The sequence below is a fragment of the Camarhynchus parvulus genome, chromosome 2 (assembly GCF_901933205.1).
Source record: "Camarhynchus parvulus chromosome 2, STF_HiC, whole genome shotgun sequence".
NCBI lineage: Eukaryota > Metazoa > Chordata > Aves > Passeriformes > Thraupidae > Camarhynchus > Camarhynchus parvulus.
The window spans coordinates 26,085,301-26,107,934 of record NC_044572.1 but is presented as its reverse complement, the minus strand read 5'-3'; the positions used below and the strand labels follow the sequence as shown (position 1 = coordinate 26,107,934).

The following is a 22,634-nucleotide window of genomic DNA, read 5'->3' as shown; positions in this document are numbered from 1 at the left end:
GCTTCTTTGTTTGTTTGGTTTTTTTTTTGATTGCCCATGTTCTGTAGTGTGTGTTTGCTATGGCTGAATAGCTCAATGTCTTCAGCTTTATTCAGATTAAATATTTGGTTATGCATTGTTTTTACTGGCTTGAAAGAGACATTTAGATCTGGGAGATGATGATCCAGACATCATAAATGCATCTTGATTTGGTCAAAGTTAGAATATTAGTTTGTTTTACACTGCTTATATTGCATTTATTTCAGTTTTAAACAGTTCATGAAAAAAAACATAGCTCAAGAACAGAACTGAGCTCAATAAACCTAAAATTCTAAAACCACATAAACAGAAGAAGTACAACATCTTGAACCAGCAGTCACTGAAGCCATTAAGACTTTAGATTGAACTCGTAGTTTAAGGGACTCAAATGCTTTTTTTTTTTTCTTAGCCACAATGAATACATGCAGTGAAATTTTGCACTGTTATTACTTGTTCATTCCTACAACACATATCATCAAACATAAAAAGATAGCTAGCTGGCCAAAAATTTTTAAATTGCATTTTCAAAAAGGAAAGATAACATTGTGTGCCTCTATTAGGGCAGCTAGGTGTGTCAAAGGTCTGCCTTTGTACTAATGAACAAGTTACTTAAATCTTGTATTCTAGCACACAGAAGTAGCAAACAAAATACTTTTCACTGCACAGGTTCATTGGGAAGGGGAATACGTTGAGTTTTCTCTTCTTTATGCTCCTTAGGAACCACCTCTTATAAAGGAAGTTAAAATGAGCTGGTCTAGACCAGCAGGAAGACTGTACTACACCAGAAGAGAGTGTCTCAAAGGCACAGTGTCTTCAAGCTGCACAGATTGCACACCATTCATGGATCAAGGCTGTGCTGAAAGGAACAGTCTAGCCCTGAATATTTTATTTTCCAGAATTCAGTCTAATGAATTCTTGTGCTGTAGAGGCAATAGATAAGAAGTAGAGCTGTGAGAAAACAACGTATTTTGCATTTCCAAATGTTAACGCAACGAAAACTACCAATAATATGTGTTATAAGCCAAATTTTATCCTGGTGAGAATTGAAATGAATGAATTAGGATCCTCTCCAAAAAAAAGGATGTGATAATGGAAAAGCTGACAGATCTTTCACTAAAGCAGCTCAGGACAAAAATCTACTGTGGTACAAATCCCTGGCTTTAACAGCAAATTTTAAAAACCAGCAAATTTTAAAACTTGCTTTAACAGCAAATTTTAGCAGTATTAAGATGATCCATGTTGTCAATAACTCAAAATGACAAATAATCTATCTACTATGCTTTCACAATAAACAAAATATGATTTCTCAAAAATTACAGAACATTTAAGTATTCATACTAACAGTATCTATGGAATTTGAGAGCCTTTTTCAAACCCTGCCTTAGAGAGAAGTTGAAGCTCAAGACATTAATTTTAGTGTATATTCCAAGTAAATGTTTATCTCTCTTCAGCAGAAATTAGCTGAGCACATCAACCTAGTGAGCAAATCGGTTTATTGCCCACAACAGTTTCACGTTTGTTAAATGTTCTGTAGATATCAGAACACTTCTCATAGAACCAGAACGAAAACAATCTCATGGCAACATGCAGGAAGTATGCACATCTTTTTAGTTCTGTGGAATATACATACATAGGATGGGGAAAAAACAACAGCAGAAACAGAAAGCAATGAATCTCAGTGAGGGTATCTTATCTCCTGGGACAAATGATTCATGCTGTTCATAAAAGAGGAAGGGAAAAGTCATGGCTGAATGAGAGATGCAGCAGTATTTTGATGAATAATTTTTCTATTTAAAACAATACTTCTATAATTTTTTTTCTCTGTTCAGATCAATAATTTAATTTATGATGAGGTAGGGTGTTTTTTCAATGGAATAGTATGAAAAGAGTTGGAAAAATCAAGTTTTCAGTAAAAATTTATATTTTCCATCACTTAAAAAATTGCACTTTAGAAAATTAAGTGGCTTGTTTTTCAAATGCAAACATGTACTGAAGTTGGACTAAGCCGTATTTTCAGAATAGTAGCCTTCATGATTCCTGTTGGCACAACTGAAAAAAATAGATTGTTAAAAGGTATATCTTTTTCAGATAAGAAATCTCTGCATATTAGAAGATTAAACTCCACCAATGTTCAGTTTCTCAAGCAATGCCACCATTTTTTCTATTAAATGGCAAAAATAACATAAAGTCCATGTGTCATAAGGAACTGAAAAGTATCTTCTATCTCAAAACAATTATCTTGGGACAGCCTGTTCATACTGCCTTGAAGGGCAAAGAGATTATACAGCACTGGAACATCTGATTCAAGCCGTTGAAATCTCAGAGATTATTTAAATCACAATGCTCAGTTTTAGGACCATCTTATCACTAAGAGCTCTGGCACATGTTTCAAAGGTTTAATGAGCACAACAGCTTCATTATCATTTCTTTTCAAGCAAATGTCAAAAAAATTTTACAAACCCAAATATTAACATGTTTTGGGGGGAAAAAATCAAGTTTTTTAATTTATCCACAGATGGATTGTTCAGATTTTCAATATCTCAAAATCAATATTCAAATTTGTACCAAGCCATAGTATTGCTTGCTAAGTATTAAAAGTCATACATTCACAAAATTCAGTAAGTATATATCTTATGAAAAAAGTGTTTATGTGATACATGAGGGGTTGAAAGTAAAACAAACTCTGTAGTTGCTTGCAATAGTTATTGTGCTGCAAATTTATTTTCTGATGTAGTGGAATTCTTCTCACACATTTGAGAATTAGCAATATCTACAGTACACAGGATAACAGCTGCCAGATTCTTTTTTAGTAGACTTACACTCCTAACATACGAAACATCTCCAGGAGAGCTTTAAAAATTAGGTGACTCATATTCTTAATGGGCCAGAATATTTTAATGACTGACTCAAAATGTTTGTCTTCATATGGAACAGCTCTTATGAATGCATCAAAGAGAGCATGCTAACATCTGGGAGCCCCAGCCTGTATTTACAATATTATTGTCTTCTAAAGAAACGAACTTAATAGAAAATGCATTCATATTGCCACTATGAAAATATCTTAAATGAAGAGTTGTTTTATTGATATACCATCCTTCAAAGAAGTTCTATTTATTAAACATGGTTTATGTCAGTACCCTGCTCCTTTCTCATTCCCAAACCTGTGGAAAAAGCAAGCCCATCTTATGAATCTCTAGCCTTTGAAAACATTGGAAGATGGGATAGCTAAAGGCAGTGGTAAATCTGGCAGTGGCCAGTTCTGTCATCAGTTTTTGCTGACAAATAATTTTATCCATGTCTCAATTTCTCATTTACAAAGCAAAACCAGTGATTCTTACTGTCTCTCTCCCATTCTGCATTTTCTTTCAGAATGTAAGCCTCTTTGGGAAAGAAGTTTGGGGATTATTCAATAATACCGTTGCAGACTATAATAAAATAAATTCATCGTTTACTGCAGGGATCGGATTGCTTATGCAAGTCCGCAGTAGATAAGGATAATCTCAGTTCAAGTACATTTGCATTTCAGAATACAACCCATGACTGCAGGTTGTCTGTGTCCACATAAATATTTCCAAGTAAATACTTAAGAAGAATGTTTTTAAAATGTCATTGTTCTCAGATGAAAATCGGTGCAAATTGCCACCATGCCCATTCTCCTCTCCCTACGGTCTACTTGTCTTATTAAGGATAAACCTGGCTCTTGAATGCCTTGCTAATTCTCTGGTGAATTCTGCAAATACCAGCTCCATCTAAACAACAGATTAACTAACACAGTTCTTTTGATTCAAAATGTCAGGTATGAAAAATAGATAGTCACTCCACATGCTCCATGCCTGTCATTCAAATGAAAAGTATTTGACAGGAAAGAATATCCTGTGTGCTGTTTGCAAGAGTATCCAGGGAGCTGGATAATGACAATAAAGGAGACAAATAGTGGAGGATAGTGGAAGAATGTACAAAAATGTTCAGTGCAAACCAGACAAGAGGAAAGAAGAGTATTGTACAGCTCACTGACCAGGAATTGCCAAAAAGAGTATACGAACCAGCATTTGGACAGCAATATGAAATTTGGACTTCAGACAGTATCTAAAAGTGAACACAAACCTGCATGAAGAAAAATCCAGGCAAGCCCTTCCACTCAGGAATGTTTTAATTTTAAGAATTAAAAGAGGAAAGAACCATAGGAAAGTAATGATGACTGGTCATCATGAAAGCCACAATTACAGGCTGAGTCCTATTTGGCAGTTTTGGTCCTACCTTGATGGTCAGAGAAGCTGGCACCACTTCAACCTGGAGCCCTCTACACTTGGCTGTCATTGAAGGGCCTCCACTAATATAGAAGATATCAGGGGCAACAGGCACAAACTGAAACACAGGAAGTCCCATAATAACATGAGGGAAAACTTCACTTTGAGAGTGACCAAACATCTGAACAGGTCCATGGAGAGGTTCTGGAGTCTCCTTCTCTGGACATACTGAAAATCCATCTGCACACAATCCTGTGCAACATGCTCTAGGGGAGTATGCTTTAGCAGCAGGGGCTGGACCAGATTATCCCAGAGATCTCTTCCAATCCCAACCTAAATTATCCTGTGATTCTGTATTTTCCAGCTTATGATAGGAGAAATAAATGACTAATTAAGTAAATCTCTGAAGCTGACAATAGGCCAAAGATTTTCAGCTGATCACTAAGCTGGAATAGTCACACAAACAATACAAGTTACATGCCTTGCAAAGCTAAATTATAGAAACCATAAAAATAAATGCAAAACAGCAGAAAACAAACACCTTTAAACTAGACACGTTTTTGCTAAGAAATTTGAAAACAAACAGCAATGTGGCAGGAAAATTAAAAGAACAGCAGTTAGAAAAGAGAGGACGAAAAAGACTGAAAATATTCATACGAGGGACTTGAGGAAGTTTAAGGGAATCATTTCCCTCATCTTGATTTCTAAGTTTTGAGCAGAAACTCAAGCAAGCAGTGACTGTGTCCTTCAAACAAAACATTAAAAGACTGTACTTCCTTATGTGGAAAAGCAACAGAGGGCAAATGACATGAGAGGATTTAAAACCATCTTAATGTGTGAAAGTTTAAATAATAACAATAATAATAATAATAATAATGTTACTGTCCAGGGAAGATGAGAAACCTTCAATGCTGTTTCTAGGATACCTAATGCTATTCAAGTTTCTGAAGTTACTAATTCCCAGATACATATAACTGGGGGACAGAATAACAGCACATTAAGAAACCTTAAGGAAATAATATATACAAATTGGGAAATGTAATTTCTATTGCTTCAACTGAAAAACAGGCCACTACTACTGGGCTTCCAAAATCTTTGAATTTCTAGTTTCTCTCTGAATCTCTAGTTTCTCTTTGAATTTCTAGTTTACTCTCTCTTTATGGTTTCCATTTCCTTATTTGAAATTCAATCTTATTACTTAAGGAATATAATAAGCCAAAAACCACCACACACATTTTTAGGATTATTTTATATAGACAGCACAGAACACCTGAGAACGTATCAATTTAAATGACAAGGACAGCATATCCCATAGTATGCTATAGTGGCCATGTGGTACAGTAAACACAATTGGATGGTGCGTCTCACTGAGTCAACATGGGATTCCGATCTTTATTTGTCTTTTAAAAAAATTAAATGTAGCTGGAGCAAAGTGCAACACAAAGCTCAGATGCAAAAAGGAGTTTACAAGATGAGGGCTAAAACAAATTGCTGCCTCAGTCTTTCAAAAGCTTTGGCTTTGTGTGATTGAGGGCTTGGAAAGTCATTTCTCTACCATAAAAAGTGATGTTTTCAACTGTGACATGATCAGTAGTTCCACCTCAGAGGGCTGTACTTCATCTTTACTTGCACCTTATGGCAATTTTAATGATGTCACCCAAAGAATCTCAGTTTCTGAGAGGATGGGGTGTTCTATGGAACAGCAGAAATGAACTTTTTTAAGGTCAGGGAACCAACTGTTTAGTTAATTTAAGTAACTTAACTTTGATGCTCAAATGGGGAAAAATTGTTAGTAGCAGAAAATATGAAGCACCATGCTTCAAGGTGTTTCATGCATCCAGTCAGCTTTATCAAAGAACTAACCTTGTGAAAAGTAGAAAGTACACCTTATTTCAAATATCATTTACAATAACCGTTTTAGTTACATTTCTGTATTTCTGCTGCCCTAAAAATATCTCCAAGGGAGATAAGAGAGGTGCTAGAACAACCAGATGGCACTTGCTTATATTTATAACATTTACATCTGGTGATAAACTACATGAAACATGAGAAAAAATTAAGAAATGCCTTCCCTTCAGGGAGGAATAAACTTTTAAAATTAATTTTTTTATGTTATATAGTAATCTCAGCTAATGGTTTGAGACATTAAGATGGACATTAAAGTTGTCTGTAATTTGCAGGATGTAGTCCTAAAGTACATGAGAAATGAGCTAGCCTAAGTCCTGATTTTTGGTATATTCACATACATACATAAATATTGGCATAAAAATAGTTCCATGATCACAAAAGTACAGTGTTCTGCAGAATCAAGGTTTATTCAGGTTTATTTTCCCTCTTCCTTATCGTGGAGCTACTAAGAAAAGTAATACTTGCAAATTTACCAAAAAAACCCCATCTTTTTGTCTTGGTTCTGCTCCTGCAATGGCTAAAGTAATTCCTTACATCCTGTGAGATTTTCTTTTTACACCTTCCTCTAGAAGATTTGCACATGTAAATACTACTAAAAGACACAACAGATTCTTCATGTTCACTGAGAAACTAAAAGCTATCAAATCCTAACACCAGATGTGGCTGTAGAGGTCCCAGATCTTCATCCACTGCAGAGAAACCTTGTGTCACTTTCTAGCACCGCTTCCCTTTGGCAAAGGAAGAACTCTATGAACAATTTTTCTCTCAAAACCAGTAATACCTCAAATTTATTTGACTAATGGGGCAATATGTCTAATGCAAGTATTTACACTTCAGCCTGTTACTCTTTCAGTTATGGGAACCCCTGTCCAGAAAATGATTAATCTCACTGGAAACTAAAATAAACCAGATAACCACACCCTAAAATGCATTTTTAAATTTTTGTTCTAAATAGAGCTCTAGAATAAAAAGGTAGCTGAAGGGTGTTTACAGTATAACATCCAAAAGTAAATGAGATATTTTACACCAGGTTTCCTGTATTCCAAGCTTTCAGCTGTGTCATACCCTTTTCTGCAAGATGAAGGATGCCATTAAGAGATTTGTCTCGCATGAAAATATTTTCTTGATGTTACTTTGCTTTAACACAAAACCTATCCTGTTATGGTTTCTGTAGTTCTGGGAAACAATCTTGTATTTCTTGCCATAAAACCATTCTTGTTTGTCAACACACAGTCTGTGCTACATACACCATGCTTGGGGGTATGACCTGCTGTTAGTGGTCACACTAACGCCAAACAGGGAAACCAAAAAGCTCCCAAATGATACCTGAAACTCCTCACATTATATAGTGTTAAATTATCCCAGTTGATTTCTTCAGAGCTCGGGGATAGCATGCCTAGCTCTTTACCCATTAGGACCCCAAGTCTTTTTCACAGACACTGTCTCACAGCACAGTCCCTGTTGTTGAAAACATCTTCACCTTTACTCTTAGATCTGTGACTTCCAGCGAAATAGATCAGCTGTGCCTCACAGGAACATGGAGACACTGACACGAGTGCTTGGGACCTCTGCAAGGTTCAGAAGATGATGCCTCACTACCACTCTTCTCCTCTCTTCATTTTCCACAGCTTCCTCCTGTCCACTCTTCCTCAACCCTTTTCTGGGGCCCTATTAACCCAACCTCTTCTCCATTCCTGCTTTCGTGCCCTGCGGTGTGCTTACGCCTCTGCTTTCTCACACCGGTAAGTTAACACTGCCCCATTTAAGTGGGATCGTTTTTCACACGATACCGCTGCTCTCCGTTTCTCCTTTTACTTCATTTTCAAACGCCATCTGTGAACTCTTCCACCCGTTCCAAGCTCTGAAATCAGCTTCAAACCCACCTCCTTTACTCAAAAAGCTCTCACACAACACCAATGACCCAATTCCGACATGAGCTCAAAACCAACGCTCTCCTGACCCTCTCCCCCGTCACTGCCACCTGCCTGCGACGTTAACGGGCCTTTTCCTCCAAGTTTCCACTATTTATGACAGCTAATTATGACAACGAAAACATTTTAGTATTTCCTTGCTGCTCCTCGCGGGACACCTGCCGTCCCCAGCAGGCTGGGGCGGAGGCACGGGGCTTAGGGCTTTGTTGAGGCGGTGATCAGGGCCCCAACCGGGTGACCCTCCCGCCCCTTCCCTCACAGCGCTGCAGGAAAAGCAGCAGGAAACGCCTCCCTGCCCTGACCGCGACCGGGCAGCGGCCGCCCCGAGCTCCGCGGACCTGGCGGCCGCGCCCTCCGGGCTCGGGGGCCGGGCTGGGCCGGGCCGGGCGGCGGCTCCGCCCCGCTGCGGGGGGCGCCCGCGCCGGCACAGGCGGCTCCGCTGGCCGCGCTGACGCCGGCGGCGCTAGAACACCTGGAGGGGCGGCGGCGCCTGCGGCTCGGCCCTTCCCTCCCCTTCCCTCCGCAAGGTGAGTGCGGGAAGGGGGGGCTCGCCGGTCTCCGTGCTGGGGCCGGGCGGGGAGAGCCGGTGCCGCGGGTACCAGCACGGGTTGGGCGCCGCCTCCCCCGCGGGCAGCCCGCTGGGGGTGAGGGGAGGCGGCGCGGCCGCCAGGCCTGCGGAGCTGGTGCCCGTCAGCGCGGTATCCACGGGCGGACCTGTTCAGAGCGAAATTTCCGAGGCTCAAGATGGCATCTGTTCCTCCTTTTGCCTTGTGTTCCCCTCCTGCCGTGCGGTTGTCTCGCCATGATTATTGCATTTATCCGTTTGTGCCTCCCGTACATCCTCGCTGGCGCTGTGCCCGCTGGAAGCGGGGAGGGAAACGGCCGGCTCTCCGCGGCGGTTTCCGGCTCGGCTGCCGGGCTCCGGCGCAGGTTGCCCGGCTGCGCTCCGAACCCTCCCGGGATCAGCCGGTGGAGAGGGGTGGCAGGGCATCCTCTGGTCAGGTAGTGTCAGATCTCGAACCGGCACCGAGGCAGTGACAGCTGGTGAAATGGCAATTCAATAACCCCGCATTTACGGTTTAAAGCTTATAATTTGTGAAAGGTTCATCCTGGTAATCAGGTTTATTTTGCGTCCATCCACCTGACTCATGAAAGCTGCTATAGTCTTTTAGAAGAAAATAGATAAATCGGATATTACTTGAAAAATAGGTCAGTTTTTAGTAGCAGAAAGGGGTGAAGGGCAGTGTGTTACTTGTCAATATCATTATGTATTTGTTCAGTGCCATATGTAAATAAGTCTTCTGTTTCACACTGTTTTGCGTAAAGCTGATAGCCTCAAGGATCTGTGTGACCCCTCTTAAAGCAGTTATTCAGGCTTGCCTTAGTTCAGAGGTGTAAATGTGAAATTGATTCTGGCAATCTCACGGTTACATCCTTTAAGTCCCTACCACCAAGTTACATTGTGGTATAATTTTGGAAGCTCGGCATTGGAGTTGTTCTTCTGTTTGGTTGTTTGTGGTGTTTTCTCCCTGCCAACAAGCCTTGCTTTAAACCAAGAAGACCTTTTATTTCCGTTAAACACCTGTTAGTTTTCTTTTGTTCTTCCCATGTTTAATTGTGTTACCTTCTTTCTTTTGGTTTCTGGATAGATTTTATTTAATTTGTGTCTCTGAAAGCAGCTGTGGCCCTTGTTTCAGAGTAGACTTCTTGGAAATAAACTGTTCTTGTGTTCTGCTCTTGTAAGGACAAAACTGTTTGATCACTTTTCCAAACTGTTGGACAGAGAAAACGGTGGGCTAGATTTTGGTGTCTGCAGTGCAGGTGGCATTTGGTTGTGGTCTTTTATCTGATTTTTTGATAATCCGCTCTTTCCACTTTGTCTATCCAGTGTTCTCAAATAGAGAGTGGAAGAACCCCTTGACAGTGCTGTCTGGCACAGATCTAGAAGTTGCAGTTCTTACTGGTACTTAGCATGACGACCAGCAACATCTCATTTAGACTTTATCAGGTTTTTTTTAACTGCTGTTTGAACAACCTGTTGGTTTAAACTTAGTAATTTAATAGTTTGAGATTAATGTTAATACCACTGAAGGAGGAATTTAGTGTGAAGCCACAGAGATCTTTTGAGTAGTGAACTGCCATAACTGGTATAACCAGTCACATTTTACACCGACACACTCTACTGGAAGATAATGTGGTGGTTAAATAGTGCCAAACCTCAGTCTAAATGAGTTTTAAAAGTTTCTTTACCGTCAGAATGTCATGCATGAAACGTTGTTTCCAGAAAGGTTCTAGCACTTTACTCAAGAATCTAGATGCTGGTCAGTGGAATTTGCTTTCTTTTCAGTTGAGAAAAAAAATTAAATGCATTTTAGATAATGGTACTTTCTTCTATTGTGTTTGTTGGAGTTGAGATTCAAATATAAACTACAGATTTGCAGATTCAAGAAGACCAGTTATGAGTTTATGGAAGGGGGAGGTTTCATTAACATTTTTCTTCTAGAAGTTTATGTTAGTGGATGAAGGGGATCACATAGTGCAAAGTAAAATTCCTGTTGAACCCTACTACAGAGTTTGGGGGTTTTGTCCTGGCTCAGACAAGTTTCTAGCCCAACCATCTTGCCAGTTTCTCTCTGGTATCCGTACTTTACACAGTTGTTAAATTGTTCTGATGATTTCTCACATCATCTTTTCTTGAAGAAATTAATAATAACAGCTCTTTTCAGTCTTCAAGTAGTGTTGAAAGCTGTTGGTACAAGTTGGCAGAAAAAAAACGTGCTAATATCTCAAATAAACAAGAAGACAAAAAATGCTCTCAAAGACTTTTTAATACTTTTCTTTTCAAAATCACCTCCAAGAGTATTGCTCTGTAGTTTATTATTCAAGATGTTTTGCTGCTTCTCATCCATAAAATCACTCTGGAGACAAAATTACGCCACGATGCAGAAACATTAAAAATACAAAATCCCAGAGAGTGAAGTTTGTTAGAACCAAACAGTCAAGAACAAGAAATTTGACCTTTTAAGTGTTGTTAGTAATAGCAGTCTCACAGTACTTTTTCCTGTGGCTATTGTTAGCCACAGCAAACTGAGGGCATTTTGACCGGTTATGCAATTGTTTGCGTCAACTTTGAGAACTGTCTGTACCAAGTCACTCAAACAGTACTTGGGTACATCTTGCAAGTAGCTTTATAGGGATCACCGCTGCTCTAGGAGCAGTCAGCTGGTGTGCCAGGATATTACTGAGAGCAGTAATACAAAAGTTGAGTGGACTCTGGGTCTGCTGAGAATATGTAGCCTGCACTGATGGTGTTTACTCAAAGGGCGGTGCAAGATCACCCTGTATTGTTGCTGTGCATGCTGAGGCTGTTTTGTTAATCGAATCTCTTATCCACAAATGTGAAATAATCTCTCAGGGAATCTGGAGAAAATTATTTTCTTGTGTTCCCTCCTCCAGCATTGTTTCCCCTTGGGTATAAATGGCATTGCCTTCTGACTTCTGAATGGATGAAAAGGCAGGAGGGAGGCAGAAATGTGAGAAGGTTGACTGTGCCAGCAAATAGGGTATCTAAATAAGAGAGCCATTAGTTTGAAGTTCTGAAGCCTTATGTGGTTGTATGTAATATACTGTACATGTAAGAGTTTCATGATTTCTTTTTGTCCATTCACTTCTTTTCCCATAGTTTCGCAAGAGGAAAGTTTCCCAATATTAAGACTCTACACTGACTACAAGTAGAGTGCATCAGAAAAACAGTCTTGTCTCTTATAATCTATGTACAGTGCATCTTCCATATGATATTTTGTTTAATAATATTCAGCTCTTAAGTTTACAAATAGCGGTTCTTAAATGAAGAGAATGAATGTGTTACAAAACAATTTGATAGTCATTTTAAAGAAAGAAAGCAAGTCTGAATTTAGAAAAAGATTAAATACTGCACAGTAAATATCCCCAGTTTTGCTCATTTGCAGTGAGCTTAGACCTGCCATTCAATGACTTACACTCAAATCATTCTTCGATAAAATGCATGTAGTACTTGCAGTATCACTGTTCTCCACAAATATAAATGGAACACTTTACTAGTGAAGTAAACGATGTTATCTGAGGGGAAACTGATACTATGTACTGTCCCTACATTATTCCACAATAAGCAGATGAAAAATCAGTATAATCTGAAAAAGGAATTTAAAATTAAATTTTTGTGTGATTAAATATTTCTGTGTGAATGATGAAGTCCTGTGTGCAAATGAGCTTATCTAGAAAGTGCTGTTGTCTGCTCATGAATCTTGCAGTCTAACAGCATTTATTTGAAATATTTTGTTCTGAGACTACATGCACTGTACATGTACGTGTTGTGACTTCATGTGCCATTCTTATCGGTGTTTCTGAGAATCCTCTGGGTTTAGGATTTTTTTGTTCTCAAATGTTAAAAAAAACCAAGAAAACCCCCAACCCAGTTCCAAGTATAATTTCAATGCATTTATGCTCTAGAAAGAAGATGACTTATGCCTGTAAGTTTGACCTGATAGTTTTTGGAATAATATGACAGATATATAGTACCAAAAGAGACACAAAATTATTTTTTAGAGAGGAATGCTAACTCTTGAGTTGGTCCTTGCACTTTGTGGGGGCAAAAATAAGTTTTAACAAACATGTTGACAGTGCCAAATTCCTGCTTTTTCAGGTTGGCTAAAAATTACTTGTAACCATTCAAGTACTGAAAACCAGAGTGAGTGGTTCAGACAGATTGATACTCTTTAGTTCTTGGTATAAGGGAGCAATAAACAAACTGTAAATTTTTAGTTTGTCTGGCAAGTGTACATATCAGAGTTGGGAATAGAAAAATAAAGACTAAATGACAGCATAAGAAACATGGCCTCAGATATCATCCTTTCTTTAGACTACACCAGGAACTTAAGTAGAATAATTTCCCACATTAATTGTGTGTTCTGAAATTAGAAGTACAACAATTGTGTTTTGGAAGAAAGTAACTCTTGACAGTACTCTCTGCAATAGATGTGACCATACATGCCCTACATGGAGTATTAGATAGAGTCAGTGTAAAATTGAGTGAAAGACAGGTGTCAATAGTACTGCTGCTCATTTGGTTGGATGTACTGTGTGCAGATAAGTGACTAGGTAGTGCTACAAAATGACAGAAAGAGGACCCAAAACATTCAGATTTCTTCATGCCTTGTACATGATTTCTTACAGTGCAAGTCTCTAATCACACAATCTTAGTCATTTAAGATACCTCCTGGTATTATTGTGGTTTGTTCTCCACACAGTTTACTAGCTTGAAAAACAAAGGTGTGTTGTGTTGGGTCGAACTACCTCCTTGGAGAACAGACTCCAATTTCTCTGACACTTCTGTTGTTTTAAGTATGTGCTTGGGATTTTTCTGCGCGTCAAATTTGGCAGGGGTAGCAGGCTCGGTAGAGTAGGTTAATTCTTTGGGGGGGGTTAAATTATTTGAAAGATCGAGACAAATGAATAAATGAAATTTAATAAATGTGTAGTTTTCTGGGATGTCTCATAGGCCTTGGTAGATAGGAGAAGGAAATGGCAGTAACTGTGGCAGAAATGTTAGTTCCAGAAGTGTTTGTAGTGAAAGAGAAAATTGATTCCAGGGAACTTAACAGCCAAGTCCCAAGGATGGTGTTACTCAGTATGCTGCTGACTTTTTTTTTTTTTTTTTCCAGTAATTCAACAGACCACCATGAAATGCTAGCTCTAAAAGTAGGGGAATAGAGCAATGCTCTCACAGCAGGATTTATCTTTGTAGTTCAGCTGCCTAATGCAAAAAGCATAGTATCTGTGTGCACAGAGCACAGTGGTGGGGCTTTGGTTGAGGTGCTCAGCTTTGCTCTTTGGAGGTTGTATTCACTATCTGTACAGGGACTTAGTCTTGAGAGGCTTGTATGGTAATTTAGGCACTAAAGTTAGATAATTGCAGTCAAACAGGATTTTTTCCCCCTCTCAGCACCTCTCAGGTGTATGAACATAGCAGGAGCCTTCACTGTATAATAGATGCCATTAATCCTGTGCTTCTTTTTAAGGATGTATGAAATTCTTTCTAGGTGTCAATCCTTGAAATAGATTGAAAGAGTAATTCTGTTGATACTGCAGTCTTGTATTTCTTCTCCTGAGAACTTGTGGGTAATCTCCCAGATAGACACTTTCAAGGATAAGTAAGCAAAGCTGTGAATCAGTCTGAGACAAAGGATTAGACAAAAAGTTGTAATGGGTGGAAGGAACTGCTAATGCAGCACTTACAGACCAATTTGCGAACTTTTTGAATAAATAAACAAGCACATCAGTGAGTAGTCTAACAGAACAAAAAGACTCCTGGATTTAAAGCTACACATGGATGATTCTGCAGGATTAGAGCATCAATATTGAGAATTAAGACCTTTAGAGGAAAAATTAAATCTTGTCATTTGTCATAGATATAGCTTGAACTCTAGATTCATTTTAGCTGAATTAGAGTGGTAGCTATTCTTGTATTTAAGAGTAGGAATGTTTCTAAGTCTGTAAGTCTCTGTCTGTGTGTAATCTTGATGCTTGAAAGACCCAGACTTCAGCTTTCACTCTTTTCCTGCATTGATAACATGGATAGTTCAGATCTGCATGCTGTTACATCCTCTTTTGCTTGGGAAAGGCAAAGTCAAACACCATTTGAAGCTTCTGGTCTCTGTGTTTGTAGACACACCAGAGAAGATAAAACTGTACCCTGTCTAGTCTTCATCTTGCAGTAAGACTGCATCTTGTTTTGCAGACCCATTTACTTGGTTCAGTTTGATCACAGCTTCCAGGGAGCAGAGTGGAGGAGATAGGTTGTCAGCCAGGAGCTGTTGGAGGCCCAGATGGCGTTGATTCCCTCACCTAGGCACATTTTCTTCCCTTCAAAGTATTTTACATAAATGAAATTATTAGTCTTAACTTTTATATATAATATTCCTGCTTTTTTTTTTGTTGTTACTTAGCACCACTGTACTATTACTGTATTAAAAGTTTCTTGGAAGATCATCCATTTTAATAAAACTGTTGACATAAGTAAGTCAACTGCAATGCATGATTCTGCCGTATTTGAAAGTTATAAATTGGAAGGATTTTTGGATGTGGAGAATGTTAGGATTTGAGGAGCCACAGAACATATTCTCTGCTTTGAAGGAGCAGTAGGCTCAGAGGACAGTTCTGTCAGTGAACGTGCAGACTCTTCTGTGTGTTTTGATGAACATATGGCCTTCACGTAAGGGTTGTTGGATTTTGCTATGCTGTTTGTTCAGTTCCCTTTCCTTGTTTCTGGGTGTATCTCAAAAGAATGTATTGTTCAATCTACTGCCTTCCTACATAGCTGCTAGGTGATCTTCGGGTGTTAGATTTACTCTGTACATCAGCATTTATAATGTTTTTGCAAGGATTTCAGCTCATCTCTTTGTTCTGAGAAGCTATGATTAGATCAACAGTTTGTTTTACATACAGTCTTCAGACTTGAAAAGATTCCTGTTTGATGCCTCTGCATGCTGATATTTTTCTATGTAATCAGTTGTCTGAGCTAAGAGCACAGTAAGAGCTAGGTAATCAATATTCAGGCAAGAAGAGATACTTGAATTAGGGGTGTTTTGTTTGTTGGGCTGGGTTTTAAACTGATTTCCTCATAACCTAGGAGAGTATTAAGATTTGAACTTTACCATGCCATGTGACACTTACTACATTTAGGCTCACTGATAAAGAGAAGTAATGTGAGTGACTCTGATATACAGACTTGTTTATTATCAATGTAGCTGCTGGAGAGAAGGCACTCATACCATCTTTTTCTTATACGAGTAGAATCTAAAGATTATTCATAAAGCTGTTTAGCTCTTGGGAAACCAGACAACTTATGCTGCAACAAAATGTACTAAAGCTAAAAAAGAGAAGCAAGCTTGTACAAATGTAGTACAGAGCATGAGCTGGAGGGTAATCCTAGCATATACTGCAGTTCAAATCACACAAAACACCATGAAAGCATTTTCCTATTTGCACAGAAAAATTTACATGTTTATTCAAGTGGTCTTGGGGAATATAGAGAATCAGAAGATTCTCCATAGGAATAGAAATGCCACTTGCTAATGACGAATGTCCTCCATCAAGTTTTGTTTCAGTGTCACAGCTAATAAAATTTCTTAGTAGGATGATGAATATGGCAGAAATAACATGAAGTTCTGTGTGCATTCCAGCTGTTATGGCTTCCTTTGGAAATAATTTGTGTGTAAATAGTCTACCACCCAGAGAAACTCTGCCATGGTTTGCTGTTTGCAGGACCATCTTGGTTTTGGCATTTCTTGTTGTCTGTGGCCGAGCACTGCCTGTATTCAGCTGTATTGCACCTGAAGCCAGGCATAGTCTAGAACTTCTGCAGTTCTGATGTATTGCAGTGTCCAGGCTGTTCCACTTTGTGCAAAGTGATGCTGAGGCTTCTTGGTGCCTCAAAAACACATGCTAAGGATTTTCAAGGTTTTGGCAGGGCTTGTGGGCCCACCGGTTCTGTATGGGAATGAGTCTTTCAGCTCTGTGGCTCCTTGTGTTCCAAGCAGACTTGTTATGAATAGAGCCAGCTCAGGTTTAATGCTTAAACTGAGGTAGCATTAGTCTCTCTCAAAACACTGAGAAGCACTTGCAAAATTACTGGAACCCTGAATGGACTTCTTCAGGAAGCCTCAGATCCATCACTGTGCAGTATTAAACATGGGTTTGTGTACAGTCGTGTGTAATGGGGCACTGCTTTCTCTGGTGTGAGTAAAGCAGGTGTGCTTGCTTCTGGCACCCACCCCCTCATCTACAGTATCCCTCCCTTTTGTTTGTCAAGGTAAAGTCTGTTGTGGAGATCACAAGTGTTGTTTAACTCTTTATTGTCAAATATCATGGAAACTTTCCAATACAAATGCTCTCCTATAGGGAGGTGATTTTTTTTTTCTTTTGTTAATCATTGTCAGGATAATACTGTTTATTGAAACTTTTATCTTCTTTTGTTTGTTTGTTTTAATACACTGAGAAGAAAAACAAGCAAAAAAATGTCCCTTACATCAACTCCTTCTGGCAAGTAAAGCTTATTTTTATATCTAAAACTGTGTGATAACATAGGTTAATTTTAAATTTGACTGCAATTTTTGGAGAGAGTATTGGTAGATTCAAGTTAGTGTCATGTGCTTCTATTGTAGTCAGTTTTGGCAAAGACCAACTGCCTGGTTACTTCTGTTTGGGACATTTGTCTTGTTCTTCGAAAGCATAAGAGTTCCAAACTTGAAGTAATAAGAGGTTATGTGCTCATTCTTGATCTCTCTCTGCAGCCTCAGGGCCAGCATTTTGTGACGGTAGGGATTCTTTTTTACGTGGCTGTTAAATGTTCCTCTAATTCTTGGATACTTCCCTGGGCTGTTTCCAGTCCCCTCTTATTAGTATCTCTCACTTTTTGAGACTAGACTTAGATTTTGGTATTTCTTTTTAAAAAATCTTACTGTTTTCAGCAATGCTTTTAATAGTGTCCTTTGTTAGAGCTGAACCATATCTTAACCTTTTTTGGTTCCTGGACTTGGAACAGAGTAACGACACATGAAGTAAGAGATTATATAAATAAATTAAGGCCCTGTTAAATTACTGCAGAGACAATTTACTGCACTTTTTTTTAGCAACTACATTTCTGTATTTTCAATGCTAGTACTTACGAAGCCGTCTTTGCAAACTGAATTCTCATTTAGGACCAAAAGTCAGCTCCATACTGGAAATAAAACGGGCACAGGGATTGAGTTTGTGTCCTGGGCTGCTGCTTGTTGCTACTGCTTAATTACAGCCATCTGCTTTGCATGCTTTTTATCTAAACTATCTAGAACTCCCTGGGACCTTTGTCCCTCCTGTCCAGTTTTGGGTGATATCGCATGCCAGGAGCCATTTCCAGCAGGCAGTGTAGGTAAGGCTCCATTTCTGTTTCCTTCCACCCTGATTGGCCATAGGACACCATCCCAGCAGGTCTTGTAGCCTCAAATGCCATACCATCACACAGCAGAACAGAGAATACATGCCCTTCTTTTCATACCATGAAAATATTGTCCATTTTGAATGTAAAAACTCCCACAAAGAATATCTTCAGGGCATAGGGGTGCTATGTAGGACCTGGAAGAGTATACCTAGGAAGATTTCAGAGTCAAAAGGTGAGGTTAGATGTTTAGGAAGAAAGAGCATGAGCTGTACTTGCAAATGACAACTGTTTCACCATGACCCTATTTATTTTTTGTAGGGACAGTGGTTTCCAGAAGAAGCAGGTGGATGTGTACAGTGAATAAGGTCAGTGCCTGCACCTTTTCCCCATGCTGGTTGCTTATACTTCATTCCATGTAATGTACGTGTTAGTCCACCTAGACAGGCTGTTCTTTGCTTTCTGTCAAACCAAGTGTGCTGCTGAGTAACTGAGTCATGGACAAGCTTGTGTACACAAGCTAAATCCTGTGGTCTTATCTCACTCACACACCCCCCCAGTTGACTTAAGGAGGACCAGTGTGAAAACAGTGAAGTCAAGATTATAAAGATATTAGAAAATGAGTTAGTAGTGCCTGTGCCTATGGCCCTAGAAAGAACAGCAAAGCAGTCCATTCTGTATCTTGTCTGACTCAGTGGTTCTGTAACACAACAATCTGAAAAGATTCTTTCTTCTTCCTTTTTTCGCGGTTGACCCTTACATTTGAACTCTGGTCTGAAGACAGAGTTACTAATTTTCTTGTGGTCTCTCCTGCAGTGCTTAAGAACATTTCACAAAAATTCCAATTCAGGCAAAATTCCTGCTCTGATATAATCTTTCAGTATCTCCTGGATCTTTGCCAGCAAGTTTCACAGGTACTGACAGCAGAGAGGTTAGGCTCAGAAATCTGAGATTTGGCTCCATTCAGCTCCAAATGGAAGTGCATGTGCTTTATGCTTGCAGGAAGCATCCAGGTTGTTTGCATTGCCTTGTTTGGGTTCCTGCAATCTGTTCCAGTCCCTTTGCCTCTCCAGTGCTAACCACGCTGTCTGTATGCAATACTGTGCTAGTTTCCAACATGCTGATGACTCCCCTTTGTAGCCCCTTTTCTTTCTTAATTGGATTAGAGCCAAAGTTCAGTTTCAGCACTGTTACCTCCCTAGCTCCTTTTTCCATTACTGTTTTCTCAGTCAATCAGCTTGATACCTTAGTGGAGCCTGTTGGTGTGTTCATTCTGTGCCTCTACTTGCTGAAGTCCATTCCCCAGCAGCACCACCCATCTCACTGGCTTCATTTTGGTCTCACCCAGGTCCCGCTGCAGTGCTTCTATTCCCATGTTAACCATGTGCCAGTCCTCTCTGAAAGCAGCAGGGGAGAAGCCTGGTGCTTGTTGTTTATGAGTATCTGGCTTGGCTGTTAAATTTGGCCTGGAAGGAGCATGCTCAGGTTCTGGTGGGAAATTACGTGCATGCCATCTGGCCAGCTCAAAGTGAAGAGGGAAACTTGAGTATCCAAGCTGGAGATGGTAACTTAAAAAATCTAAAGTTCTAATGCCTACAAATCATATTCTATCCTCAGGATCTGCAGTGTCCCTCATAGAAAAACCATCTGGTCGTTAAATTTCACATCTCTGACTCAAGACATGATGTAACTAGTGTTTTAGAAAAATAGGTCAGTGGGATATAGGCAAAAAAAAAAGTTAAAAAGTAATTGAATTTTGTTGTGGCTAAAATTTGTAGGAAAAAAAATTCACTGAGGGTGATGCCTAGCATGGGCAATTTTGGCATGCCTCATCAAAAGTCACTGAATTTATGCCTGGTAAATTTGCCTTTGGTTGAAAAACTTGCGAACTATAGAAGGATTGGCAGCACTGAAATCCATTTGTAATGGGTTTTTGTGAGAATTGTGGTACACAAGGAAGTAATTTGGCTCACAGATTGAGTTTTCTGTTTTAATATGGTAAACAAGATGCTACGGCATAGTAATTTTTTGAGGGAAAAGATACAGGATTTCTAGTGTTTTATCTAAACAATACAAATACTTGTATTAACTGATCATTTCTTATTTAGGTGTCTGAAGAAAACAGGAATCATGGAAGGTCATAAATAGTAAGCATATTGATAATTTTTTTTATTCTAAAGAGCTAATAGTGTTTGTATGTTGATTTGTTCAGTTCATTTATCAGTTTCATAATTCAGGAATCTGTATTAATCCCAGCACTTTTTCTAATCTTTTTGTGACCTTCTATTAGTAGCTGGTTAACATCAAATGAGTTATGGTGTTTTCTTCACTTGATTAATGAAATGAGATCTCAGTTATTTTCACTGCTGTAGCAGAAGTCAAAGCACACAATTAGCCAGGCAGCTAAGGTCTTTATAGTACCTTGTGAGAAGTTTGATGGGTATTTTTAATTATTATTAAAGTAATGCTATTTTTATTAAACTCTCATATTATGTTTTCTCATAATACAGGAGGGCTTTTTTATTCATTAAAGGCAGTAAATTTTGTATTTTTAAGATGCAGCATGTATCAGGTCAATATAATATTCACCCAGCTTGCTAGGCTGTCTGTTGTCAGTATGTGTAATGGCTTGTTTGTACAGAGCTCCAAATAAAATGTAGTATGTTTTGTACATGTTTTTTATTTTCTGCTGTAGCACCAAAAGACCATTTTGATTTTAATTAATAAATTAAACTCTTGGAACTAATATTTGCGTAGAATTGAATGGGTTAATATCTTTGCCTTTCAAGTTTGGTAAAGAAGCCATGAAAAAGCACTCTGTATAAGTGCTTTTTAAAATTTTATCTCTGCTCACTTCCAGTTTAATTTCTTACCATCTCTTTGGTAATTAAGGTACTGTCACATAACTCACTGATTAAAAGTAACTAAACCAAGTAATGTAACCCTGTGAAAACAATTTCCATTTCAGGTTAAGCTGTGTCACTAGTGACTATGTAGGGTAGATGTGGTACCCTTTTGGGGAGTGTGTACCAATGGCTTGTTTTTTCAGAATGGCTGTATTGCTTCACAGCAATGTATATGTATATCTATATGATACATATAATCAGAGGGTCATAGGATGATTGAGTGACTTGGGTTGGAAGGGACCTCACAGATGATCTGGTTCTAACCCCCCTGCCATGGGCAGGGACACATGTCTCCATACATGACTTGATGTGTATGTTGGGTCTGAAGACCTCTTGCGGTAGCATCTCTGAGCAATCTGTGTGTTGTGAACAGAACTAGGGGTCAATATCTCATAATGAACCCCAGTTTGTCACTCCAGGTGTAAGGTGTCTTCTCAAAATAAACTCAACCTATTTCAGTTTTGTGAAGTATCCAATATAGCAGTGTTTAGCAACCATGTACTTCTAAAAAGCTGAAAGAGTACCACAGCTTTTTATATATGTACATAGGGGGAAATGTGTGTTCTTTTGCACAAATTAATAATGGAATAACACTTCCTGAAAGACACTGAGATTTCATGATAAGGCTGTATTTTCTATTAAGCTGTCTGAGTATGGCTTAAATATTGTGGAATATGGAATTTATATATTGCACTTTTTATTAGGTCTGCTGCAGGAATGCAGACTTATTTGTCAGTGAAAATTAATCCTTGAAAGAAAAGGTTACCTGTTATACACCCACAGTTGTCATGTAGCCAATTGTATAGAGAGATGTGAGATATCAGTCTTTCACATAGCACGGTCAAAAAAGATGAGTGTTCTTCTAATTCTTTTTTTTTTATTCAATTACAAAAAAGGAGGGCAAGAAGTAGTCTAATCCCATTCATAAAATGAGCTGTGTCAAATCCCAACAGTGCTGAAATGGCATGAAAATTGCTACCTGCTTAAGCAACTTTGCTAGTTCACTTGGAACTCTTCTATTAATTATACAAAATAAAAAGTTAATTCCATGGGCTATAAATCCTTTCTTAATGTATTGGGAAGAATTCTTTGAGGCTCTTTATTAGGCAGTACTGCATGGTTAAGATATTCAAGTTGAAACCAGTGTATTATTTTTCAGAGTAGGAGGGGAAATACAGTAATTTAGTTGCTTTGTTATTAATGCATAATGAGGAACTGCATGTTAGAATATATGTGTTGGCATGCAAATGCAATATTCTTAATGGAAATGTATTAATTGAGTGCATTGGAATTATTTTTAAAGCATGCAATTGAAGTTTTAAATTTTGTTTGTTAATATTCTAGCAACTATCCAAGAGAATTTTATGATCAATATGCTCAAAGCCAAGAAAAATCTGTGGTCAATAAAATGCAACAGAAATACTGGAAAACAAAACAAACCCTTATAAAAGTTACAGGAAAAAAGGAAGATGAGCATGTTGTTGCTTCAGATGCAGATCTGGATGCAAAACTAGAGGTTTGTAATGTTTACATAATGTCTGTTCTCTACTTCTAAAATTTTAAAGTGTTTTCATTTCCACCAACCCTTTAATATGTGTGCACATAGGATATAATAACATACATACATTTTTATAATTTTCATGTAATATCTCTTCCAGATTCTGACAAAAGT

At 38.7% G+C, this 22,634-nt stretch overlaps 1 protein-coding gene across 3 annotated transcripts in view; it reads left to right on the top strand.

Moving 5' to 3' along the window:
- Window positions 1–8,499: 8,499 nt before the first annotated feature.
- Window positions 8,500–22,634, top strand: part of ICA1 (islet cell autoantigen 1) — a 66,965-nt gene continuing 52,830 nt past the window's right edge. For all 3 annotated transcript variants that reach the window (XM_030969063.1, XM_030969072.1, XM_030969055.1), the window contains exons 1-4: window positions 8,500–8,631; window positions 18,378–18,424; window positions 20,165–20,203; window positions 22,307–22,478. In XM_030969063.1, the coding sequence (XP_030824923.1) occupies window positions 20,187–20,203; window positions 22,307–22,478 (189 nt within the window). In that variant the 5' untranslated portion in view covers window positions 8,500–8,631; window positions 18,378–18,424; window positions 20,165–20,186. The remainder of the gene's footprint in view (window positions 8,632–18,377; window positions 18,425–20,164; window positions 20,204–22,306; window positions 22,479–22,634) is intronic.